This window comes from Neodiprion virginianus, chromosome 6, assembly GCF_021901495.1.
Source record: "Neodiprion virginianus isolate iyNeoVirg1 chromosome 6, iyNeoVirg1.1, whole genome shotgun sequence".
NCBI classification, from domain to species: domain Eukaryota; kingdom Metazoa; phylum Arthropoda; class Insecta; order Hymenoptera; family Diprionidae; genus Neodiprion; species Neodiprion virginianus.
In genome coordinates this window covers 6,765,995-6,791,197 of record NC_060882.1, presented here as the reverse complement: position 1 = coordinate 6,791,197, position 25,203 = coordinate 6,765,995, and the positions used below count along the sequence as shown (strand labels likewise).

The 25,203-nt window shown below is 40.8% G+C and overlaps 2 protein-coding genes across 6 annotated transcripts in view; one reads left to right on the top strand and one right to left on the bottom strand.

Moving 5' to 3' along the window:
* Positions 1–25,203, top strand: part of LOC124307074 (N-alpha-acetyltransferase 15, NatA auxiliary subunit) — a 40,483-nt gene that overhangs the window by 4,507 nt on the left and 10,773 nt on the right. The gene's annotated exons all lie outside the window — the stretch shown is intronic.
* Positions 71–23,706, bottom strand: LOC124307072 (uncharacterized). Of its 5 annotated transcripts, none has more exons than XM_046768401.1 (3): positions 19,291–19,821; positions 3,855–3,938; positions 71–3,736 (listed from the first exon to the last, which is right to left on the bottom strand). In XM_046768401.1, the coding sequence occupies exons 1-3, from the start codon at positions 19,291–19,293 to the stop codon at positions 452–454; spliced, it is 3,372 nt and encodes a 1,123-aa protein (XP_046624357.1). In that variant the 5' UTR covers positions 19,294–19,821; the 3' UTR covers positions 71–451. The 5 variants fall into 5 exon arrangements, with proteins under 5 accessions (XP_046624357.1, XP_046624355.1, XP_046624359.1 ...); XM_046768399.1 differs by lacking the exon at positions 19,291–19,821 and adding an exon at positions 12,862–13,014; XM_046768403.1 differs by lacking the exons at positions 3,855–3,938; positions 19,291–19,821 and adding an exon at positions 23,566–23,706.

Sequence of the window (25,203 nt, the reverse complement as noted above, 5' to 3'; positions counted from 1 at the left end):
ATTGAATTCACGATATTCTTTGACAACTTGAACTTTTTGACACGCATATCAATTAAACACCTATACATCATTCAATTGTACACGTAAATTAAAAATTTCTTTAATCACAGATAACATACAAGATAGTGCACAATAATAATGATAATAATTAATCGAATCACAATTTTAACAACTGATCGTATCCTGTGTGGTACGATTGTGATAAAACGTGCCACTAATATACCGGCGTAGAATAAAATAATAATAGTAATAGTAATTAACCTAATACTCAATATATACAAAAATAAATTATAATATAATCAGGATTGTTGTGCTGATACAGCAAATTGCGTACGTAATAGGCATACAAATGAGGCCCATACTTTTGTTCCTTCGATAATATCCGTGCAACATTTCTCATTCGTTTTATGGCATTTTGGGACTGCCTTCGGTCAGTACGATTTCGAAATTTTCAGCCCTCGGCGGGACCCCGACGACGACGTCTCACGAGCCTCGTCGCGGTGGGTTTCGAGTAAAAATATCCGCCGTTGGTAAGATCTTGCCTTTGGGATATCGCCTGTGGCGTAAGGAAATAAAAGTGTCCCCCGTTGCCGGGTAACTGATAGGCAAAATACGAGCCACCTCTAGTCGCTTGATTCCGTTGCCCCTGTACAGGATTTATGAACTCGGCGTCCGGATTTATCGGCGGCCTGGGGTCTCGGTAGTTTACCGAAATATCATTGGCAAGCGATATCGGCGACGGAGTCGGATAGCGTCCACGATACGAAGACGTCTCCCGCTGATTGGATCCCTGGAGGTAATTACCGCCGTTTCGATTTCTGAACGGCGTTGAAATCTGCTCGCTTCTGAACTCTTGGAGCCGCTGCCTAGACGGTGCTACCGGTTTGTTAACGGGGATGAACTCGGCGTCCGGGTTTATCGGCGGCAACGGGTTTTTGTAATTCACCAGAGTGTCGCCCTCGAGGGAATACGGCCTCTGCGTCTGGTCGCCGTAGTGAACGCTGACCTTGGGTGGTGTCAAACTCTGCAGCTGATGAACCGCGGCACTGTTACCGTTACCGTTGTAACGATTGTTCGCCACGTAGGTGTTGACGTCGTGGCCCACCGGACTCTCCGTCGTCGTTTCAGCCGCCGCCTCGACTCTGTACAAAGGTGTCGTGCTTTGAAGGACGTTTTCCGGCAACTTTTTACCGAATATCGTGAAGTACTGCTTGGTCACATCGTCCAGCAGCTGCTCATCCTGTTTCGTGTAATACGCGTGATGCGGATTCGGCGTCGTGTTTACCGACGGCCTCGCCGTCGCCGCTGAATACGACTGTCTGTGATTCGTCAGGTACGAGATCCCAGACGATTTCTGCACCTTCTGCACCGGCTGGACGTCGTAATCGTTGTAGTACTGGCCCCCAGCCGTCCTCGTCGGTTGTTGATACTCGTTATAGACTTGTCGTACATCCGGTGTCGGTACGTCGTCTATTTCCTGCTGCCTATAGCTCTGCTGTTGTCGCTGCTTCGTGTAACCGTTGGCCTCGTAGCTATACTGATAAATCGGACTCGATTTTACCTCCTGATCATCCCTGTAGTCCGCGTACTGTTCGTTACGGGTACTCTGGTAGTAGAATCGCGGCCTCTGCGTCGTGTAGTAAGGTTTGATGGTGGCCGTCGAGCCCCCCAACGACAGAGATTGATAGTACTTCGGTGAATTTTCCCGATCGCTAACAAACCCTCTAATTCGCTCGACGTTATACTTGGTCGTTGGTGCGGGATTCCGAACCACCGGCTCCGGGTCTATGAACTCGTTGTAACCTTGTCCCGTCTTAATTACCGGGTTGAGTTTCAGGTCTGCGAAGTCGTTCGACGTCTGCTGGGACGGTACCATCTCGACGCTGTAATACTGCTTCTTCGGTTGACGCCGCCTCGGTATCGGTTGGACGTCGTAGTAAGGTGAAGGTGTCGTCGTGGCGACCGCTGGCCCATTCGTCTCCTCGTAGAAGTAGTAAGCCGCGGGATTCTTCGCCGGTATATCAATCTCCGCCTTGACGTGAATCGGCGCTATATCATCCTCCGTACTCCTCGTCCGCTCCGACGGCAACGGTGTAGTCGCGTAATAGGCGAGCAGAGGCACCGGGGTGCTACTCACTATCGCTGACCATTGACCGCCCTGAGGCGGGCCCAAGTCGACCAAATGGTTCTCGACCTCGGTCTGGACGTCGTAGTAGTCGCCGGTCGGAGTGGTGCTCGCTTTCTCCGGGACCGTGGTTGTCGTTTCGACGTACCGCGGGGTGTCGAACGGCGTCGAAGTCACCGGCGTGATTGGAACCCGGGTAAAGTTCCTGGACTTGAGCTTACCGACCGTCTTCGGGGTTCCTTGGTGGCTCTGGACTCTCGTAGTCGGCTTCGTACCGGTCGAGTAGCTCGGTGTTGTTGTCGGGAATCGAGCCTTGTACGGTTTCGGGACCGTCTTACGTCGCGGCGTCGGAGCCGGCGGAGCGTACTTCGTCGTCTCCCGGATTCGTTCGGTTGTGGTCGTCGTCCTGGGGGTGGTGGTGGTTTCTTTCGCGTAGAACCTGCCCTTGGTCGTCGGCTTCCGCTCGTCTTGTTCGGCGAAGAAGTTTGGCGGGGGAGGCAGGATTATGCCGGGAACAAGGGGACCAGGGGGTACCGCGGTCGCGTTGTCCTGCGGGTAGTAGAAGCTGTAGGGTGGCGGGTAGTATATCGACTGGTCTTCCTCGTCGTAGTCCGTCTGGTTGCTCGGCGGCGGGACGAATACCGCGCCGGCCGGAAGTGACTGGTAAAAGGGCCCCAAAACCCCCTCGGAAGCGTTGCCGTAGAAGCCGGTGCTTACGGGCTCCGAGATGTTGGACGAGGTCGGATAAAACGGCGCCTCCCCCGGGTAGAAACCCTCCGGATAGTTGGCGTACTCCTCATAGTCGGCGGTGTCGTTGACGACCGACACGGACCCGTTTGCCCGGATAATCTGAACGGGTCCCCCTTCAGTGAGCTGGACGGGAAAGGGCGGCGGCACTTTCGGATGCGGTGGTATTTTGACCTGCCGTTCTGGCGCCTTGTAATCATCGATGGGCGGCCAGTTGCCGGTGTTGCTTTCGGGCCTTTTTGCGTTGACGTTCGATACAGGAAATTTCCCGCCCCTCAGGACGAGCAAATGATTCTCCGCGAGCCATATCTCCTCCTCTTCCAGTCCCCCCAAATTCTTGGCCGTGTCCTTCGGCACCTCGGGATTACCGAGGTAGCTTATGATCCCCGGCCTCTCGGGTGGCGTCTTGTATATCTCGTTCTGTATAAGTCCGTATTTCCCCTCCTTAACCTGCTGCGAAAGGGATTTCTTCTCTTCGTCGTCATCGGTTCGTCGCGTCGACGAAGACGTCTTTTCCTTTCCGTTTCCGGCCGACGACATCACCAGTCCGTCCTCGTCCCACCTCGTCGGCGGTGTTTCACGTTGATCCTTGGCCTCCGTCACTTTCGCGCTGTAATGCTTCACGTGCCCACCGATCAGTCTGTGGATAATCGTCTTGTCGCGCCTCGACGTCGTCGTTGTAACGTTTCTAACCGATTCTGATTCCGTCTTGGCATTCAATTTTTGACTAGTTTTCTCGTCGACGTTGACGCCTATCTCGAGGAACTTTTCGTCATCGTCGATAACCGATGATGCTACCGAGGCACATGCTGCCGCCACGATCACTACGACCACCATATTTCTCGCCGATAAGTGCAGTGCCATCTGAAACAGAATAATATACGACAATCGTTAGAGGAATTTCCGTATACACGTAATGAATGATAATTCACTCTGCAAGACCGTCGAGGTAGTTAGAAACACACGGTGATGGCTTGTATACCATGCTCGTTCGGAAATTATTAGGTATGCTAATATTTCGGTTGTGTAACCGCTGAGGTAGGCGCGCGGAATCAATTTTCGTGCTCTGAAAAAGAAAGAAAGTAAAGAAAATGAAATAAACAATGCTTGCTTAACGTTTATGCATAAACTGGGCGGAGGGGTGGGGGTACACGGTCTAGTCTCGTTTTGTTACTTCACTAATCGCAATACCTGTCTAACGCTGAACCGCGATACTTTCCACGCCGCCGTTAATCGAGAGTAAATAGTTTCCTGTACATCGTACAGCTTTTCGCATACACTTTATTCGTGTGAAAAATGACGCCTGCAGTCGGATTATTTTCCAAGCCTAAAAATTTTTTCGACGCATAGACCTCTTCCTGATCGATTCCGCACGAGAATTTCATCGGCTATGAAATTGCAACGATCAACGGAATGCCGAGATACGCGACGGCGCCACGCCTTTCTCTGTGTACCTACACGTAATGTATAACACCAGATGCCTAGACACGCCGAGACTGGTGAACGGTCTCTCTGGTCTCCATTCGACGAACATTCGCGGGTCACTAGAGTGTCGACCGATTCGAGTTGTTATGACTCGAGAGTTCGTCGTGCAGAAAGCTTTGCGCCCTGGTTTAATGAGTTGATCATACATACACGTACCGACGCAACGTTGCGTCTTCCGGGTCACTGCATCGTCGCCTTTCCTGGACATTTCTCTCCCCTGTTTCCCGCTTGGCATATAAAGAACTTGTCGTTAAAATTGTACATATTGAGGTAATTTGTCCGGAGTACTTTCTTCGCTGTATAATATTATACCCATGTATACACGAGGCGAACGGTCAGACGATCCTTGACACGCGGAGTCAGGATATCACCTCTTATAAAAGTGTCCATGGTACTCACGCGGTGTGTAATGCACCGTGTTTATGTGTACCCATACGTCGGCCCCCTTTGGCCAGATTCAGTATGGTTCTTTCTCATGCTCGTTCCCACGAAGTTAAACTATAAACTTCCAAGGACGATGGAACGGGATTAGATCGACGGTAACGATTTCCGTCGCCAAAGTTGTACAACGCGTACATGTAGGTGTAACCTGCAGACGTCCTTATAATATAACCGTACGATTTCGTTCCTTTACGATTGAAGTTCACCAGGAGCGAGGTTCAAAAGTTGACTCCGTCCCTCCATCGATTAACGAATCATTGGCCAATAAATTCCGCTCCAACAGAGAGGGTGTAATAAAAATGGAGAATCAGCTGCGAAAGATCCGAGTCCAAATCATTACACGCACCCGTCCGGTGTCTCCGCGAAACCTGATCCAAATTTACGTTTCTAAGCATACCGAATCCATACACGGATTAGCTGCTGTTTTGGGCGCCTGGCGGTCGAATGGCCTGTTACGACTTGGTTGTGGGAGCGATGAAAGCTGGAGGCAACAAATTTCAGAGATGTGTTGCGCAACGAGATCTCGAGGCTTGTGACTGACTGCTGTAAGGGGGGCCCCGCTGGCACAACAGGTGGCATTGTGTCCAAGAAAACCAACTTGTACTCCGGTGCGCAGCTTGCTCTGGTTGATATAAGTATATAAAACCGTACCCCGCAACCGTGCCATTGTTGTTCCGACGTTAAATGTGGATAAGTTTCGCCACTTTGAGAGCTCTCATTCATTACATTTATAGTCTCTCTCTCTTGCCTTTATAAGTGCTGCGTGCACCCGAGACCCGATGTTTAAACCACCTCTAGGCACGACCTTGCCCACGTATTTTTATACAGTTTTACAAAACTAATTTGTGCAGCCGCGCAAATTGCTTTGCTTTCACAAATGTATACGTATAAATTCAGTTTCAAACCGTAAACCGCAGTTCGAACCGCATTTAAACCACTCCCCGTTATTGGAAGCTCTATTTCATTGAATTCGCTTAGAATTGCACAGGCGATGACCCGAATCTGCATTTCATAACTGATGTATGCGAGTTTTTACACGTTTCGATGAAAATAACTTTGTGCAGCAAGCTGCTCCAAGCCGTTCACACGTTCCATGCACTTTCTACGCGAACAGTTGCACCTATTATCAGACACGAATAATACCTTTGACTACGCCTATATCACGAATCGCTTCGGTTGTAACGCGATACGATTCCGCCGTGGAGTCCAAGTTGAGGCTTGATATGCCGAACAAATGCACTCGACTCTTGTCGTTGCTGCATACCTGTACAAGACAACAATTACATTATACCTTATAATACCTGCCGCATATATGCCCAGCCCTGAATCACTAGAGAGGAAGTTGTGTCTATTCAAGTGTACACAACGCGTATATACGTGTTGGTGTATAATAAGAAGTGGTTCGTTCTGAACGCGAGCTATAAAGCCGGCTAAAAGGTCGGCCCAAGTCTCGCGGTCGTATCTAAATCGTGAGAAATTTCGCTGCGAAAAAAAAAATTGCATTCCATTTTCGTTTCATTAAAAAATTATACGTGTAATGCATGAATACAATATGGTAATAATAATAATAATAATAACGGTAACGGTAACGCTAAATCAGCCATGAAGGTATCCCAGGAATCGATCAAATATATAGACATTAATTGTAATCTCGTCTTTAATTGGAAGTGATTCACTCGAGCATGTGTCACGATGACTGTAAAACTCTTACAAAACACTTCAGGCGTTCAATTTGTTTGAATTCTTTGAAGAAGACTAATCGAGTGTGAGAAATGACGAAAAGATTGACAAGTTTGTTGACGACAAACCGTGATTTTTTTATCGATCAGATATCGCCGTTAAGTCAGGAAGGGCCGAGTCGTCGAAGCCTCGAAAGATCCCAACTTCCGGATATTACGATATGACGAGCGGATGACTTGACGAATCGAAATAAAGTGGGCGCTTGTATATAGAGCGAACCGTACAGCACAATGCGTATAGAAGGTATAATACGGTAGAGCAGCCGGGTATATTAGACACTTTTGCTCAACCTCTGGGCCTAGCAGCGAGTTATTTAATTTAGTTTACGCTTTCAGCTACTTTCCTTCTCGTTTCGCGTCGTGCTCACTGAACAGCATTAATTTCTTACCGTCGTTAATAACCAAGCCACTATAGAGACGAAGCGCCGTTGTTTTACTCTATAAAGCCTACCGAATTATCCATCCACCATTACACGTTATGGGTTACGTTATATACACTCGTCGCAAATTTTGCAACATCGAGTATCAGGCTACGTACAGTTCGGAAACACGTGAGGCGAGGAGCGATTTCGAAGCAGCGAAAAAGCCCGCAATCACGTGCCTTTTTACTTTTTTCGTTTCTTCCATTGCTCGGGAATGTCGCGTGTCGTGTAATGCGACTTGCACAATTTTGAGCGGCCTTGAATTAACGATTGATAATCGATAGACCGCGCGCTCTCTTACAACTGTAAATCGGTAAACCCGGATCCGTGCGGATCAAACCTTGTCGATCGTTAGCGCGTGCATGTCGGCCTGGTGGGATAATAACACTCCTGAATGTCTTGTAATTTGAGTGGAAAAAAAGTATTGCAATAAAATACGAAGACGAAAGAAGGAGGAGAAAAAGAAAAATACACCCGACACCGAGAGAACAATATAATATAAGGCTGCGAGCGTGGCGGCATCGCGGCACGCGCAAAATCACGTCGACGTTTCTGCACGTCGTTATACTTGCGACGTACTTCAAACGTCGTTAAAACACCGTCGTCTCACGGTTACATAAAAATCATTCCGTGTTTTTACTTATTTGCCCCGCCGATCGTTGCTTCCTCATGTGGTAGGTACACAAGGAGTTAATTAAATCCACCGCAAGTACGAATTAGAGACGGGAATTGCATCGGTATTATTCTGCATTCCGTTCCGCAATCCAAGGGTCTCTGCGTCATGTACGTACGTAAAAACCATCAAGAAGCGAAAATATATTTATAACGAATTAATTTACTTTTAATCTTAGGAGCGTGTACTTGCGTCGATTATCAACTTGCTGTTCATATATTCGCCGCGTTTCGTCTGCTCCGATTATTATACTTATTGTTGTCCATACGTAGGTATGTATTAAGATTTTAACTCCGTGCAAAGGTTTCGTTCGATATGCAGGGTTCAAGGAGCAGGTTGAACGCGTTTACTTTCATTCCTCGACCGATATGTAGGATACAGAGTCTCCGATATGACGTCATTATAGCCTGCACCCCGTGCCCACACCGTCAAACGTAACGAGGTCTTATCGCCACTGATATGTATGTGTATATATGTATATATATTATAGACGTGCGACTTCGGCATGAATGACATTCGTCCGTCGCTTCATTGTGCCTCGTGGCTTTGTGGGAAATCATTTGTGACTTTAAGTGTACGCTAATACAGCTGTTCCCTGTTTAAGATCGATAGATCAGCGCTGAAGAAAACCGTGTGAATATTACGAGCGCGGCACTTTGGCCTGCGTGTAAGTAGAGATGCCGTAATTTTAAGGATCTTTCAGCACCGACGGAAACGGAATGACACGAAGATGTGTGTAGTCGAGCGGTGAGGTGAAAATTAAAATTACAGGAAGTCGACGAAATCGTTCAAACCTTTGTCTGACATGTGTGACACATGTGCGAATTTGAATTTGAGATTATTCGTACACGCGGTGTAACGAAGTTACTCCTTATGCTGTAAATTTGATCAGGAAACTCGATTCGAACCGACTTACTACAAATCACCTCCGAGTATTAACGCGTTTCATTTTTGAAATCTCGCGCCTCGATCTAGTTCTCGAGATTTATAATTCGACAGGGAGTGTCGGTGTTTGAATATAAGCGGCTTGTTGCCTACACAACGAATATGCTAATCCCACAAATATTTATCACACGTGTCCAGATATAGTTTGTATCGAATTCCGAACTATCAGAGATTTCGTTTCTGATATTTGTCATCGTAATGTAATATCCTTTTTCATCGCGATATAAAATAATTTTAAAAAACGGTTAACCATATAACAATTGTAGTAACCGATCACGCTTGGTTCGTGCGTGCGTGTAAAAAAAAAAGAGCAGAAACGATTGAAGACATAAAAAAAAAAAAACAAGAAATCCCATTCAGATGGCAATCATCTTCGTACATTTTTTCAGCCGGATTCCTCCAAGTTCATTGCGCTCGGTGTTATAAAGTTACATGCACACTGAGGCGTAAATATGTATAACATACGCATCTCGGTGTTCGTCATTGTTGCGTTGTAAAAATTCCCGAGTCCAGCATATATGTACATACATACATATATACATATATGCATAAATCTCGTTCCGCAGCGTTTGGATCAGCGAGACTTTTGATCTCGGCCCCATGACACGTAACAATTTCAACGTGGCGTATAAATTCCCCCCTCGCCTCGGGATATTTTGGCAAAACCAGTCTGACTTCATATTGTACGGTCGGGCCGGATCAGCGAGTGAAATATGCGACTCCTGCATCAATCGTATCATGATCTTAGTCACGATATTCACGAGTATTGAATCGTTGGATCAGAAACGGTACCTGCACCGTCTAAAAATTTCCGTATGGAACTTTCTACACTGTATTTAAAACTTTTGGAATTCACTATACGTTTACTGTTTATTCAATTTACTCAATTTACAAATACAACAAATTTACTACATAATATGGTAAATTCAAATTACTTTTTTTCTGTATTTTTCTTATAAAGTTTAGTAAAATCAAAAATTTTCATTGTAAATTTAAGACAAATACGTGATGCATAGAAATTTCCATCCCTGCACCGAATTTATAAATTTTTAACCTGATTTCGTATATTGACAACTAAAGTAGTAAAATCACAATCATTTTTAATAGTGTGCAGCTCGTAATAGTAAGAATAATTCCTTATCGCGTTGCGAAGTTCTAATAAAAATGTTAATTAATGCGCGGGAAATTACGCAAAGGCGGAATCGGTTTTCAACTCTGCGATATCCGGATCGCCCGACGGAAAAGGAGAAGCCTCTGAAGAGATGAGAGATGATCGCCGCGCAGCCTCCAGCCGAGAGAAGATCACCTTGGCATTGACCGGGTTGCTTCTCGACCGCTTGCATAATACGCTCGTCTCCGGTAAAGTCGGCTCTTCCTTTCTCTCTCTCTCTACCTCATTTTATCTCTTTCTGACTCGTTTGCCTGCTCCTCGACTTCGGAGCTGCTGCAGAGTCGCGAATCCGCCTTGTACGGTATATAGATACGAGCCATTCCACGCCAAACCGACCTACGTTTGATAGTTGCCATCGACGATTTAAAATTTTTTTTAAATATGGTGTAGAGTGTACGAAAAAAAATCATCATTCGCTGAGTTTTAGATTTGTTCGTCCACGGGTTCGATTTTTACTGCTCCCAGAAACACAAAACACAATTTTTTAACGAATAGCCGTAATCGATAGGCTTTGAATTTTTCTCATCACTTGCTTGTTGAAAAACGAAACTTTTGAAAACAAAGTGGAAGTGGGTAAGCTTTCTGTTTAGAAGCTACAAGCGAAACGAGTAATTAATAATTGAGGTAAATCAAATTGAATATAAATAAAAATAAATACAAATTTATATTGGGGATATTGATAAAAAAAAATCGTGTTTTTGTGTTTTTGGCAGCGATAAAAATCAAACCCATGGTCGAAAAACTGTAAAACTCGCAATCAGTGAAAGATGATTTTTTTTTTGTACGGTCTACACCATACTTAAAACGACGTTGAGGGTCAGACGTAGGTCGGTTCGGGGTGGAATGCCTCATATACACACATATGTACACGTATATAACGTATGTATAATACAAAAATTATTATCCACCTGCACTCGCGTCCCACCCGTTGTTTATGCAGTTTATACTTATACCTACAGGGTAGATATTATTTAAACGATATTGCGTACAGAATATGATATTAACAACTTTCGCAGTGAGACCGCGATGCAGGAATCTTGCAGGCACGCACTTCACTTCACTTCGTCTGTATTACAAGTAACAGCACAGTGTCATTATAACATATTATAGTACGCCCTAAACTCCCACGACAATATAAACTCTTGCAAACTTTCGAAATTTGTTGTTTATGAAAACTGCATCTTGAATATATACAATGCAACGCGTACGGTTTATACCTATACACATGTATACAACTATAACGCACTCCTCTTCTTAATTGTACACGAGCCTAATGATGCACCGCTACCGCAGGTGCAATTATAACTCGATTTTATTATACCCTGTGCCGCAGAAACGTTAAATTCATCCGTACACGGTGTTTCATTATAGATTTTATGGAATCACATTTTGCCGGTGTTTTTTGCCCGAGTAAAACATAACTACTTGCAAGTTCTTTTTTGTTTTCAACATACGCAGAAATCAAAGAGGTTTGTGCAGAGTCAATAATCAATACAATATCGTTTGTTTTATTACGAGGTGGTTGCACATTGCATATTCGTAAGCTAAGAAAAATCTCTTTGAGACAATGATATGAGAATTACAGAATTGAGCTTAGATATCGCTTCTTCGGTTCAAAACACTATTTAAATTATTAAAAATCTAATAGATTCGTTCGATTTCGTTCCACAATGGGTAATTTTGTTAAGGAGATCACACTCTCTGCAATACCACCAATATTATTTTTTTTATCACACTGTGTTATCGATAAATATTCAATTTTTTAAGTTTTCATTGACGTTGATATATTGAATTAAGAAAAAACGAAAAAAACAAAAGAAAAAAGAAACTGTCGTGTCAAATTTACTGTTAATTAAGAAACAAAAATAAGTCCGTTGCAGTGAATTTGTGGAAAATAATTTTTCCGAAAGAATAATCCGCCATAGAGTAAAAACGAACGAATTTGATAGATAATTAATAATTTTAAAACGATTTGAAATTAAAAAAATCTACGTCCGAGTTTTGTTTCACAATTTTTATACTATTTTTTCTCGAATTTTACAAGAAAATTTTCGCAACTTACGAATGTACAGTAAATTTGACTCACCCATATCCTCCATAGACACGAAACTTGAGACACGTGGCGGAAAGTTGTTTCCACGCTACAAACATACTAGATCTGAGATTTTTGCCGACTAGAGACGCGTTCAAATAATAATTCACAACTTCCAAGGCTTCCGCGTGTGTACGGTAAGTGTATACATGAGTACACATGGTGTAATATACTCCAAATGGTATAAACACGCGCCTGATTCTTCCGCTCTGACACAAAGTCCTCGAGGTTCATCATTTTGGCTTTTTAGATACGCGGCGATATACAACATAATTCTATAATAATGCGGCATTTTTTTATTTTTCCTCCATCTGGTTGATATTTAAAAAAATTACACAACAATTTTTCCACGAGTTCTTGAATTAATCCAGTGGGAAATAATATTGCGAATCAATCAAGCAACGCAGCGATTATAACAGCGCGTAAAAATCAATCAATCGCCATGCTGATTTCTCATCCGTGAATGAAATACTTATCAACCCTGATTAATACACTGCACTCAACGCTTGTAGCAGAATTATCGCTCAAGTTACCGTATAAAAGTGTTTTTGCTTACTGCCCCGTTCAGTTGTTGCCCCCTCCTGAGTTTCGCTGATTTTTTTTCTTAAATGATCTCTCAGTTTTTACGACCCTTTTTTCATTGCAAGAATCAGCTGACCGGATCATTGCAACAATCATGGGCCCAGGACAAGGCTAGAACCGTATAGTAAAAGGATATTCGGTGATTTTTAATCGCGGTATTTGATGCTACAAGAAATTTTAGCGAAACGCGCAGAAAGATTTTATTATACCTGTAATTACGGGCGTGGGTAAAAGTGTAGGATGATTGAAAAAACTAGAGGGATGATGAGAATTCATTTTGAAAATTTCCAAATTCTCGTTTTCTGTACTTTCAACTTTCTACATTTTGACTCTTCTAAATTTTCAAATTCTATTTAAAATTCGTACCTTGTACCCCGTCTGCTTTCTGATATTCGCTACATTTTTAGCCCCACTCACATTTGCTCAACTTTGTGAATACCAATTTTTCTTCTGATATTGTCCTTTTCACACGGTAAAAAATCTCCACCTCGCTGTTCGTTGAATTAACGCCACGGTGTCTAATGACGCTGTACAAGCAGAAACTTGTGCGTTCCACGGTGCATTTGCAACTCGTCATCGTCAGCCTCGTTTCCATGCGTTGTAAGTCGTGTCAAGTAATTAGCATTAGTCAGGTTTGTTGACCCTGTCTAGGAGTAGGAAAAAAAAAAGAAGTTTTTCAAAGGAAGGGAGAAAGAAAAAACGGTATAAAATCTAGTTCGCGCATTCGTCCCTGAAGTTGAACAGTAAAAACGCGATTATCGGTACGAATACGTTGTTATTTATATACATTTAAGATTGATTTCTTTATCACAATTTCCAATACGACAGTCAAAATTGGCGATGCATACAAGATCATTGATCAGGTTTAATATGCCGACACGCAATGTCATGCATGACGCGTAGATCCGATTCTCTCGCTCGACGACCGCCCTCAAGAAAGTATAAAAAAAAATTAATCAATAAAATAACGATTAAGACAGCTCTTGCGGCTAATTACTTGACCGAAAAACCTTTCCAAGAAATCGTGAATACAGCAGCGGCTTCACCTCGACGAGTATAATAAAACAAAAATTATTTCACTATATTTTTCATTCATTTTTCAAGTCGTCTTCTATTCTATTATCACAGATATATAAATGCACGCTTATATGACATCGGACAAGCAGCATTGCCTTGCGAAACAACGAAATGGCAATAAAAATATCTATGTCCACACACGCACGTGTATTCCTTGCATACGAAAAGGATAAACGTTTTATACGGAGCTGACGGCGTAGACGACGGGACAACGAAAAATTCGCCCTTGGAATTTTGGTCGGTTCGGCCGGCTTTTGCTGGACCAAATATCACCAGATGCCCAACGCTCGGGAAGATTGAGCAAGAACTATTCTATACCGGCGTACATGTGCGATGTTGGTGTGTTTGCGTGTGTACGAGAGACCAAACTCGAGGTCCGGCTTGACCTTCGCGCTACAATTAATATCTCTTTGCTAATTCTGCATGGCCTGAAAAGTCGCCATCGACAATGCGCACCCCTGACCTTCGGCGTAGGCCGCTGGTAAAGAATGAAGAATGGAAAACGAACAAATAAATACAACCGACTTTACGAATTTCACGTGACATTCTTATCGCAGCATGATTACGGTGGTTGGTTGACCGAAGATACGTACTTTTTATCGATTTCATTATGTATTCGTTGAATAATTGCATTTGGCGGATACCAAGATGAGATTTAAAGTACAAAAATCGAAAATATCTGTATTGATGGCGAAAGCTTGGATTTCAAATCGTTTAATTGTTTTTTAAAATCTAAAAAATTCCTTCGATTTCACTCTACGATGGCTTGTTTTGTTCAGAAGACTACTTTTTACAAAGTCATTGAAGCCAATCTTTTTTTTTTCTTCCCTACCAGTGGTCAACTTAAATATTAGCATTTGCTGAGCATAAATATTTGACTATGCTAAGTGATAAAAATAAACTGTTCCAGTGGATTCGTATAAAATATAATCTTCTAAATAGTATAAGTTATCGCAGAGGAAAATCACACGAAGCTACTGACTTTTCAACCATTCTCTAGTGATTTGAAACGAAGCAGCGATATTCTGAGTTTTGGTTTTGCATTACAAGAAAAATCAATTTTTTTTCTCTGCGTATAACGCAAAGAAACAAAGTAATCAGATCGTATTTTTTCTCTTGCGTAAAAAAACAAACAAATGATCGCGGATGTTATAAGTATAAGCAATCGAATTTCACTGAGTTCGCAATATATAGATATACCTCGGCGTGATTGACGTCATATTACTACAGTTTTCAACCAGTTGTATTTGTGTCAATTCACGTTTAATCGATGAAAAAGAAAAAATGTGACCCACTTGTTTTTGGTTTCTCTCCTCAATACCGCGTTTACCATTTTTCTCATGCAAAGACCACAATACAAGTATTTTTTATTTCAGTATTTTGAAAGAGATCGTTTTAGCTTACGAACTATCTTAAAATTAATAAAATCTATCGTTCTTTGGCCAGTTATAATCCTCCTTAAATTTGCATGGATTGTAAATTCAAGCTTGCAAGTATTTCGTATTTCAGCTGCGAGGAAAAACTCTTCGAATGGATTGATATTTAGTTTAGAGACAATGTTCGACCCAATTTTTTATTTTTTTTTTTTTGTTTCGACAACGTATCACGCACGTTTTATTTCATTACACGATTTGGTGACTCGACACGCTTGTTGCAGCATGTGCGGATATTTCGCGTGCATAATTCGCGCAGTTTGCAGTTTAGGTTGGTAGCTTTTGTGCATGTAACGGTCAAGAGATCGGACGTGAGATTTTTACCAAACATAAAATAACAAAATTCTTGCGGTAGGTAGCTGGCACAAGTATTTCTTCGAGCGATCGAGGAGTCGTGTGTGTTGCTGTAAACTGAATAATTAATTTCTACATTTATTGTATACAAACTTGCATGCACGGCGAACGAAGTCTGACTCTAATCACGTAGATACTATAAACTTAAACGTCGTTAAATTACATGATGCAGATATTCGCGATAACTTCAGACCGATTACTGTAAATATATATGCGAAGGATTCTCGTAAAATAGAAATAAATTTTTATTCCTTCACTATAATATATAGCTACGTATGGAAAATAACCCGGTGCATTGGCGCCATTGCATGTTCGTGTCTCGAATGGGGTTTTTTTCTTTCTTTCTTTTTTTTTTTGTTTAATATTTCTTTTTTCTTTTCTTCGTCTTCTTAAGTGTTGTAATTAAATTCACACGTACGGACGAGCCGTCATTAATACTCGTCGAGGATTTTTTTAAAACGAGGTAAATAGACAGACATGTATGCACATCAACGATCCTCGAGGGCTCTGAGAATGTGTTGATCACGGAATAATAACAAATCGCAAAACCCGCGCTATGCAATTTGTGCATTTTTCAACCGTAGTTGCATTTTCCTTTCATTCTTTTTTTTTTTTTTTTTTTGCTTCTTGTCTTTTCTTCAATAACGAGACAATTTTTCACGACGAAACTGAGCCTGGGTCAAGTTCCAGATACTCAACGCCGAAATTATTCGGTGGTATACACGGTGGCTAACTGTAAATCACTGTAGAATAGAAAAAAACAGTACGCGGCGTCGTCTCTCGAAAGAAACGCTCTGATTCCAGCTTCAAATATGGCGAGGCTAAAACGAGTAGATATATACATATATATACATACACATATATATATACACATGTATATATATATACACACACACTTGTATAATAAATAAATACTGCAAGTTCACGCTCACCGCTCGATCGGTGTTATACATTACATGTACCTGAAGTGATTCTCCTTAGTCGCGGTCGCTTCTGAATCGCTAATGAGGAAAATATGCAACTGATTCATGGTCAACGTCGTAGTTGATTTATACTTCAAGACACTTCGTCTTTTTTTTCTTCTTACTTTAAATTTTTTCTTCTTTGCCTTGTTCTATTTTTTTTTTATTGCACTATCAACGACGCAGATAATCGAGATACGATACGAAAGTTTGAGACTTTCCGGAACTTATATCGACCACTGTTCATCAGCGAAAAGTCATTTAAATTAGACAGAAATCAGGTAACGACCACTTCTCGGTAAAACGACTACGTTTCAGAAGTCAGTACAACAGTTATACAGAATTTACACGTAATTGCCATAAAAAGAAGTCTCCGTCATAAGAACAGAGGCACGATTGATGAAATAAGTTTGCTGAGAATATTTAATTTTGCATACAATTGAAATGTGCATTCCGCAAAGAAAAGAGGAAAAGAGAACAGCAAAAAAAAAAGTAAAACTCAAATATTACCCATCGAATTACCATTAATTTATTTATAAATTACCAGGAATATATATTACAAAATTGACCAGTTATCCTTAACGAACTCTTTACTGCAGAGTGATAATTAATTTTGTTCCGGAATAATTGAATCCAAGTTGTGTAACGTAGTGTCTGCAGTAAAATTTTCTCGATCAAAAATCGATCAATCATACAGGTATATATATATATAATTTTAATAAACTCGGAAGGTTTCCGGTTCGCATACGATCCTTCCAATACACGCCGAGTGCTCGGATGAATGGGCCTCTCTGTATCCAGGTCTGCCAATGAGATACCTTCTCTACGCACGGTTTGCCGACGAAATAATTTATTAGCGTTATAAGATCTACGGACGAACAACGTTTGTCTTCGGAGGTGATTCGTTGATCGCCTTTATATACATCAAAAGAACCTAGCGCGCCTGACTTGATTGCATTTTTCATATATAATTATAATATTATAATTATTTTCCATCGTTTTGTCTTATTACAGACTCGGACAATTTGACGACGGTGATGCCATGCCCTTGTTTAAAAAATTATGTTTCTCTCGCGGATCGTGAAATTTGCGTCGACAGCGCGCAACGGTCAATTTTTTTTTTTCACCCGACTGAATTTGCGCAGGCTGCATTCACAGATCATGACATGTACTTGTTACGACTCATTTTACTTTTCTTTTCCATATCCGCAACGCTTTTGCATCATGATTTATTATTCAATTTTCACTTGGGTTTGTCTTCCTTCTTCCTTTTATTTATTTATTTATTGTTTTTTTCATTCAATTTTTTTTTCTTATTACGGCCACGTCACTTTCCACGTTATTATACCTGGTATACAATCACGTCGTGCGCTTACAGTGCACAAATCTTGCAGAAATTGTAAGGTATCATTCTTCCCCGCGAGTCTTGCAAAATTATTCTTCTATATACACTACTGCAATACATTTCTGAATGAAATTGCCACCGCGGAGTCCGAGAGGATTTGCATCGCGCTGTATAAATAAGTCGATTTTACGATCGAAAATGAAAAAAATTCCGGACTATCGTGCAACGCGACGCAGATCCATGGGCTTCGCTGTGATTCTGTTTGCAGTGTGATTTTGTTATCTTTTCTTTTTTTTTACTTACGAACACATAAAAACACTCGTTTCCTGCAGCGATAAAAATGTACAAAATGAGACTGACGACTCTTACGTCGTTGTTATCCGCTTTTGCACAACGATCATTTCGCCTTTTGTATGTATATATATATATATATATATATATATATATATATATGTATATACGCGCACACAAATCATGGGAGTTTTTAATGCTCGCGACAAAGAGCTCAGAACAACAATTCGATCTTGTCTCCTCAACAATTCAGGCTTACTAATCTGATAATTACACCATTCGGAATTTCACACGTTTCGTCGTACGATCATAGACATTGTACGTATGTACACATGTAATTTCGCTCTTTCCATGCATGGATCTTCGCTTACAAAATCCTCGTTCTCCACCTCAGCAACATATTACAGAACAGTTCGGTCCCATCCCTACAACGATTGTTCAATTCGGTTAGTTGAAATACAACGACGGAGGCCTTGCCGAAAAATTTACAACTATTTTCCTGACTCGTATTTCCTCCCTTATACGTGTATGTATCGTATGTAGGTATGTACAGAATTATAATATTTCCGATCCGCAATCTATATCCTCCACCGTACATGCATACGTTATATGGGTGTAATAATATCATAGGTAGCGTGATCGTATCGGCACCATCGTGCACATAACGCAATGTTAATAACTAACGTCGCATATCATCATTTTCCTTTTATATTATCTACCACGGGCAAAGCAGTGCAATATGTATTATTATCGTACATAGACCGTCAAATACATGCACACATCATTGATATGTACGAGTGAAAGTTTGTGTTGAGTACCGCCGGTGATACAGTTCAAGAATCCACGAGTCTCGCTGTAAATGTCTGTATAACGTTTGAATTTCAGTTCACTTTATTAATGATATAACAAATGTGCAAATTGCGTACAGTTGCTTTTCAAAGTACACGAGCCGGATATCCGCCGATAAAGTGTGCCAATTGAAATTCGTCCAAAAAAAGTCGAGAATATTTTTTTTTTTTTTCAAGTCGTCGACCATTAGGACCAAAAGGTTCCTCAGGAAATTCTCGACACGCTGCGAGTGATCGGCTGTGCAGTCTTTCATACTTTTACATCCACCTCGTTTCCGTAACAACTCGCGTAATGACAGACCGCGCGTGGTTTCGATCTTCCTTGTTATTGTTAACTAGTTAATATCGCCAATTAGCTATTAGACTCGAAGCCTATCCGTAGAAGATCAACGTTCACCGCATTATGGGCAATAAAAAGAATTGAAACGAGCCAGAGATAAGTATGCAACATATATACTATATATATATATATGCGAGGGAATGAAATATATATATATATTTTTTCAATTTTTGTTATTACTTTTTATTCAATATATTCAATATATTCTAGTTCATTACCATGAGGGCCGTGTTTTTTGTCCGTTGATATCCGTTGCGTTTTGTATGTATATATACATATGCATATATACGTGGTTTTATTTATTTACTTCTTCATTCGATGGGTATATCTTTACCCCTCCCTCCTCAGTTCGACTCAAATTTTCAATATATATATATCACCCGCGCACTTTTTTCCACACTATCAAACGATCGGAAATATAATTTGATGAATAAAAAAATATTTATATAAAATCATTTATAAGAATGCGGTATTTTGTTGTTACATCGACGCGATAACAACGGATTTATAGAGGACGATCCAGAGCTGCGAGACGTATAACGAAACTATACTGAATTTGACTGACTGACTGACTGACTTTCAAGTTTAATATGCGAGAGAGGAGGATCGAGAATAACACGAGATGCAGGAAGAAGGCTTGCAGCGGTATCGAGAAACACCAGCAGCAGCGTTAGCGACGAAACGAACGCGGAATTTCTACGTACGTCGGTTACCGGTCGCGGACCGAGTTTGACTGGTGGTACTGGTTTGGCTCTGGCTGCTGATCGTTGCCGCGAAACCCTCCTCGAGGTTACTTCGTTATTGCCGGGAGCAGAGGCCGCGGAATCCACGGGGCTTTTCCCTATCGTATCCTAATAACCCCCGCCCCGGGTAAAAATCCACGGATGTGAAAACTTCGTGACGCGTCACCGTGTTTCACACTGTGTAGATATTCAAATCGTGCGCATCGTTTTATCCACCTTCTTCTAGCGATTGTCATCCGCGTTATTCTTAAATGCGGGAGGTGAATTTTTTTTGTCGATAAATCTGAGATATCCGGGGCAAAATATGTGCGTTGTATGTTTGCGATGTGTTGTTGATTAAGTTTAAATTTTTTTTTTTTTTTTTTTTCATACAACTGGTACTTATTCGAGAAACTTGCGGGATTAAGTATCGAGCATTTCTGTTGATACTTTCATTCTTCTATGACAAGTTTCAATTGATTTTATGAACGAAGCGATCGGTAGAATCGTTACGTGTTACTACGGTCGTTGAATCAAACGATGTTACGGAAATTTATTTATTTATTTATTTATTTCTTCATCACGTGTACAGTTGTAACTATTACGTGTGATAATTTATTCTAGAAATTTTTTTTTTTTTTCATCATTGACAAGAGGCAAACACTTTCGAAAAAATATGTACTGTATAACTGTGAAGACTTTTGCCGTAAAAAGATAACATTATAATAACGTAACAACAACGTTAATAATGAACCTACTGAAATGACGTGATTTGGAAAACATTCGGTTCATGTAGTTTATACCTGTAGAGCCGAAGCGGCTTGCAAACGATCGCTCAGAGCTAATAAACAAACAAGTAATTAAATTTTCGTCTTGTTTCTACATACACTCGACGCATCCTTATAGGAAGAAATTAAAAACTAAATATCCACCTACGATTAATACGATCATGCAGTTCGGTGTTATACATATTTTTTTATATACATTATATTCAAGCGTAAAGCGTGCCGTGAGATATTTGTAAATTTAAACACATCTTAAAAAAAACTAACGACGCAGTTTTAGATCGATCGATCGATGGACGAAATTACGATCGATTTGAAATTATAGCTAGAAATAACGAAAATTCTATGTATAAATACCTATATGTATGAGAATCGGGCATATGTATAATTGTTTCACACTGCCGGTAATATCTCTATATAGAAACTGAGCTTAAATTACTCCCGGCAGTATCGTCTTTCAACACGTTCGCACATATACTCGTACTTATAACACATTGCACTGACAATGAAATGCTCATAAATTAATCCCCCCACACATCTATCCTTTTATAAATATTCAAGGAGTACGAAGTTTTTTGTTGATTTTTTTTTTTTTTTTTTTTATGCTGTTTAGCATTATTCGGCGCACGGCGTATTATTATACTGGATATTAACTAATTTCCACGGTTTTGTGAATCCCAAACTATAATTGGCCCGTGCTCTTGAGTCTTGATCCCCTGCACGCAGGCCGTAAAACAACGCGATATTAAATCGCACTTTCTATCCTTGCAGCATTTGGATATATTGTACATTATACATAATCGCGGAGGTTAGATGCAGATAATTGCTGCAGCAACGCACAGTATCGTATAATACGTAAAAACGGACATCTCCCGGGGGATGATGATGATGACGATGATGATGATGATCCGTGAATATTAATCTATGTCATCCCATATCTGAAAAACACGCTGTGCTTGCAACTAGGCATTCGTAGCGTGTAATAATAATTACCGAATCAGCCGCGTCGTTTTCCCCTTTAAAACGAAGGTTGCAACGCGATGAGCAATAAATTGTTGCAATTTTTATCGCACTTTGAAAGATTTGCGACTCAACCTGGCGCCGGCATCATGGAATCCTGGAGTCAAAAACCGCAAACCGTATTCATAATCTTTTCCCGCGGGAATTCGCCTCCATATACGATCATCTATCCGATGTATCGAGACGCCACACATCACGATGCAGCTTCCAAACTAGTCATTGAATAAACCACGAACGCGGCATCGCTCAAACGATACGCGATGTTTCACTACATGACGTCAATGATGACCAACGAATGTGATTCGCGGAAGAATCCGAGATATGTCTGACACTATTATAACAACGTCTAGGATTCTGCACCGATGTGATCATATACGTACATTTTTACCGATACAACCGCATGCCGGTTCCTGAATCATATCGCAAGGTCACGACCCTCCAGTCGCCGGCCTTTTCACACTTTTCTTTGGAAATTACGTAGGCATTTCACACGGGATTAATTATTCGCCCATACATGGCCTGAAATCAAATTCATATTCATACCTAGTGATTCACATTTTATACTCCTCGGAATCCCCCCACTACCGATATGGGAACCAGAACTAGAAATTTTTATATTTGAAGAATCGATCATCGCTGTTGTATATGGTAGATGTATCAAGTTCAGACGATTCATATTTTATTGTTGTTTTTGTTGTTGTTGTTATTATTATTCACACACTTATTCTATTATACGTTTGTACAGAGGTGATATTCGCACTCGAGTGTTTTTTCTTTTCTTTTTTTTTATTTGCGCGGGAAAGCAGACGCTTTCTTATTTGTATAAAACATATATAATTCATCAGACCTAGGAGATATCTGAAGACCTCTCTGTGCACTCGGGTCGTCGAATTGTAGTTTCAGACCACGTGAAACTTTTCCTCAACGGTACAGATATAAGCAAAAGTTCACAATATCATACCTACACTTTATATAGTTCCAGGTGTGTGGAAAATAATTAAAATAAGTGTAAAATACCGAGTGAGAGAGAGATTGGGGGGGGGGGGGGGGGAATCAACGCGTCGTTGCGTCGTAAAGGTATAAGGGTACCATGGCAATTCCATGGGAATTAGGCCGCAAGTTAATTTCAAGATCACGGTAGATCACGTCAGGTTGGTTTCAAGCCTATTGCGACGCATTGTGATGCTTGCATTTGTATTTAGATGAATTAACGGCGTATATAGCCGCCTCATTAGTCTCTCTGCGCGGCGTTATAGCCGTTGTACCAAACTGTAGGAATCACCTTCTACATATCCGCACCTGCAGTGTTCTACGTACGAACGAACGAGCGCTTATTACGCATTTTCTCAAACTTTTCTTTCATTCCTATTTAGTGCACCGAGTATATGCATAGTAGGTATAACGCGTCATGCCTTGTAGACTTCATAAACCCTTTTATACAGTGTAGAAGTGTAACTTTGTTCACTCACTCATTATCGTAATATTATACCTTGGCTCGTGAAACTGATTTACGATCAAGCTGGATAAAGGGAAAATTTAACGTTCAGGCAAGGGTCGTATATTGAAATGAATCGGAATCGATGAAATATTTTCGAATCGCGTCAAACGATGGATTTTCAAATTTTCTATTTTATACAAAAAATTTGTGTTCGGCCTGTTGTCTCATTTATACAAGCATAAATCCGTTAACTTATTTTGGGTAAAATATTACCTCAGGATTTAGAATTTTCTTAAATATTTCGAAGTTGACGAAAAAAATGCCTCTGGTTATTGACTACTTGTGAATTTTTTGTTGACTATCTTTTTCGGTGCGGGAAAATTTAATCAGTTATATTATACGAATACTAATCCGATAAAACTAATTATGCATACGTATCGGCAATAAAACACCCGAAGCATGTAAATTAACCGAAACGTACCTATTTCTTTTTCTTTTTTAAACAGTATATAAAATTCGGCAACTTACCAATGATTATGCGACCATATTAACCTTCTCCGCAGGATAAATTACGAGTGAACAGGATCTGGAAGAAAAACCTTGAATGTAGTGAAATTTTTTTGTATTTTAACCAAGATCGTATACAATGGTAATTTATCGTGTGTCTTTCCGTATCGCGTTCGCGATTCTCACTAAACAGACGGATTGGATTCTGGATGACAAGGATTTTGTATGGAAGTCAGGTAATCAGGTGGGCAGATTCCTCCTCTCCCCCCCTCGTCCCGCATATCATTACTATACGATGCACATGCCCCGTAAATATCGCAAACGCGAAAGAGAGAGAGAGAGAAGTATAAAAGGTGATGCGCAAATACCACGATGCTCCTTCAGTTCCTGCAAATGATGATCTGCATATAATTCCTTGGGTACGTTATGCATGTGGGAGAGCGACGAGTGACAGCTGCCGGTCTTAAAAGTGGAAAGTTTCATTTTCCCTCTCTTTCTCCTCCCCCTCCCCCCCTTCTTTCTTTCTTTCTTTCTCTCTGTAAAGGTAATACACCCGCCAACGTGTCGAAGTCGACGATGATAACGGTCGCGAAACGGGACGGGCATTTTAAAATGTTCGTTTCTATTTTCTGTACAATGAAAATACACACCGCGAGTGGCTTTCTTTTCTCTTCACAAAACTCACATTATCCCTCTACCCGCGTTGGTCGTCGCCGTTGATTTGATATTCCATTCGCGCGTATAAGTAGCGAGAGGCATTACACGGCATTATTATACATATCGGATCGGATCACTTTTTAACTTACCAACTTCAGACACTGTATAAAAAAAAAGAAAGAAAGAAAGAAAAAGAAAAAAGCCAACTACTCTATTCCGTTTTCTGTGCATCGAACATTCATGCACCTGCACGTTATTATATACATATAACTATAAAATAATCAATATCTTTCAGCAAACGTCTGTAATAATCGTAAACAAATAATGGATTTGGCATACATTCGTGCAAATTTTTCTACGTAAATGTGCACGTTCCCGATACGGTATACGTATGTATCTATTTTTGTCGCGGTGTGACGTATATATGTATACGGTGAGGAAATAACAAGCTGTAATAATCGTTGTTCGTTCTGGGTATTAGATATTGTATCATACAGACGAGTTTTATTTAAATCGTGGGTCAGCCTAGCCTCAGGAAATACAAATGGCTGCGATATTACAGTATCAAACGTTATACCGCAACGGTTAAACGCGATATGCTAATCACACTATTCGTATAACATTATATATATATATTATCTTCCAAGCGTTCCGGAAACTATTATCTCGTTTGCTATACAATTCGCATCTTTTTATATTCCATACATCAAGTCCCGACCAGCGTCTCTGGGCGGTTTGATAAAATGTCGTTTTTCTCTATTTTCTTTTTTTTCACGATTTTTCGTTTCTCTTTCAACGAAAACAGTTGTCCAATCAACCGCGGCAACGTATTAAACTCTCGAAAATATAATAACGAGTATAGACAAAATGTTTCTCATTATTTCTTGACATGGTTTCCATTTTCATTCCTCTCGCGCGTTCCTTTTTTTTTTTTTTTTTTTTTTTTTATATATTATGCACAATTGAATTCAATTGAATTCAATGCAATTTCTTTTCACTACC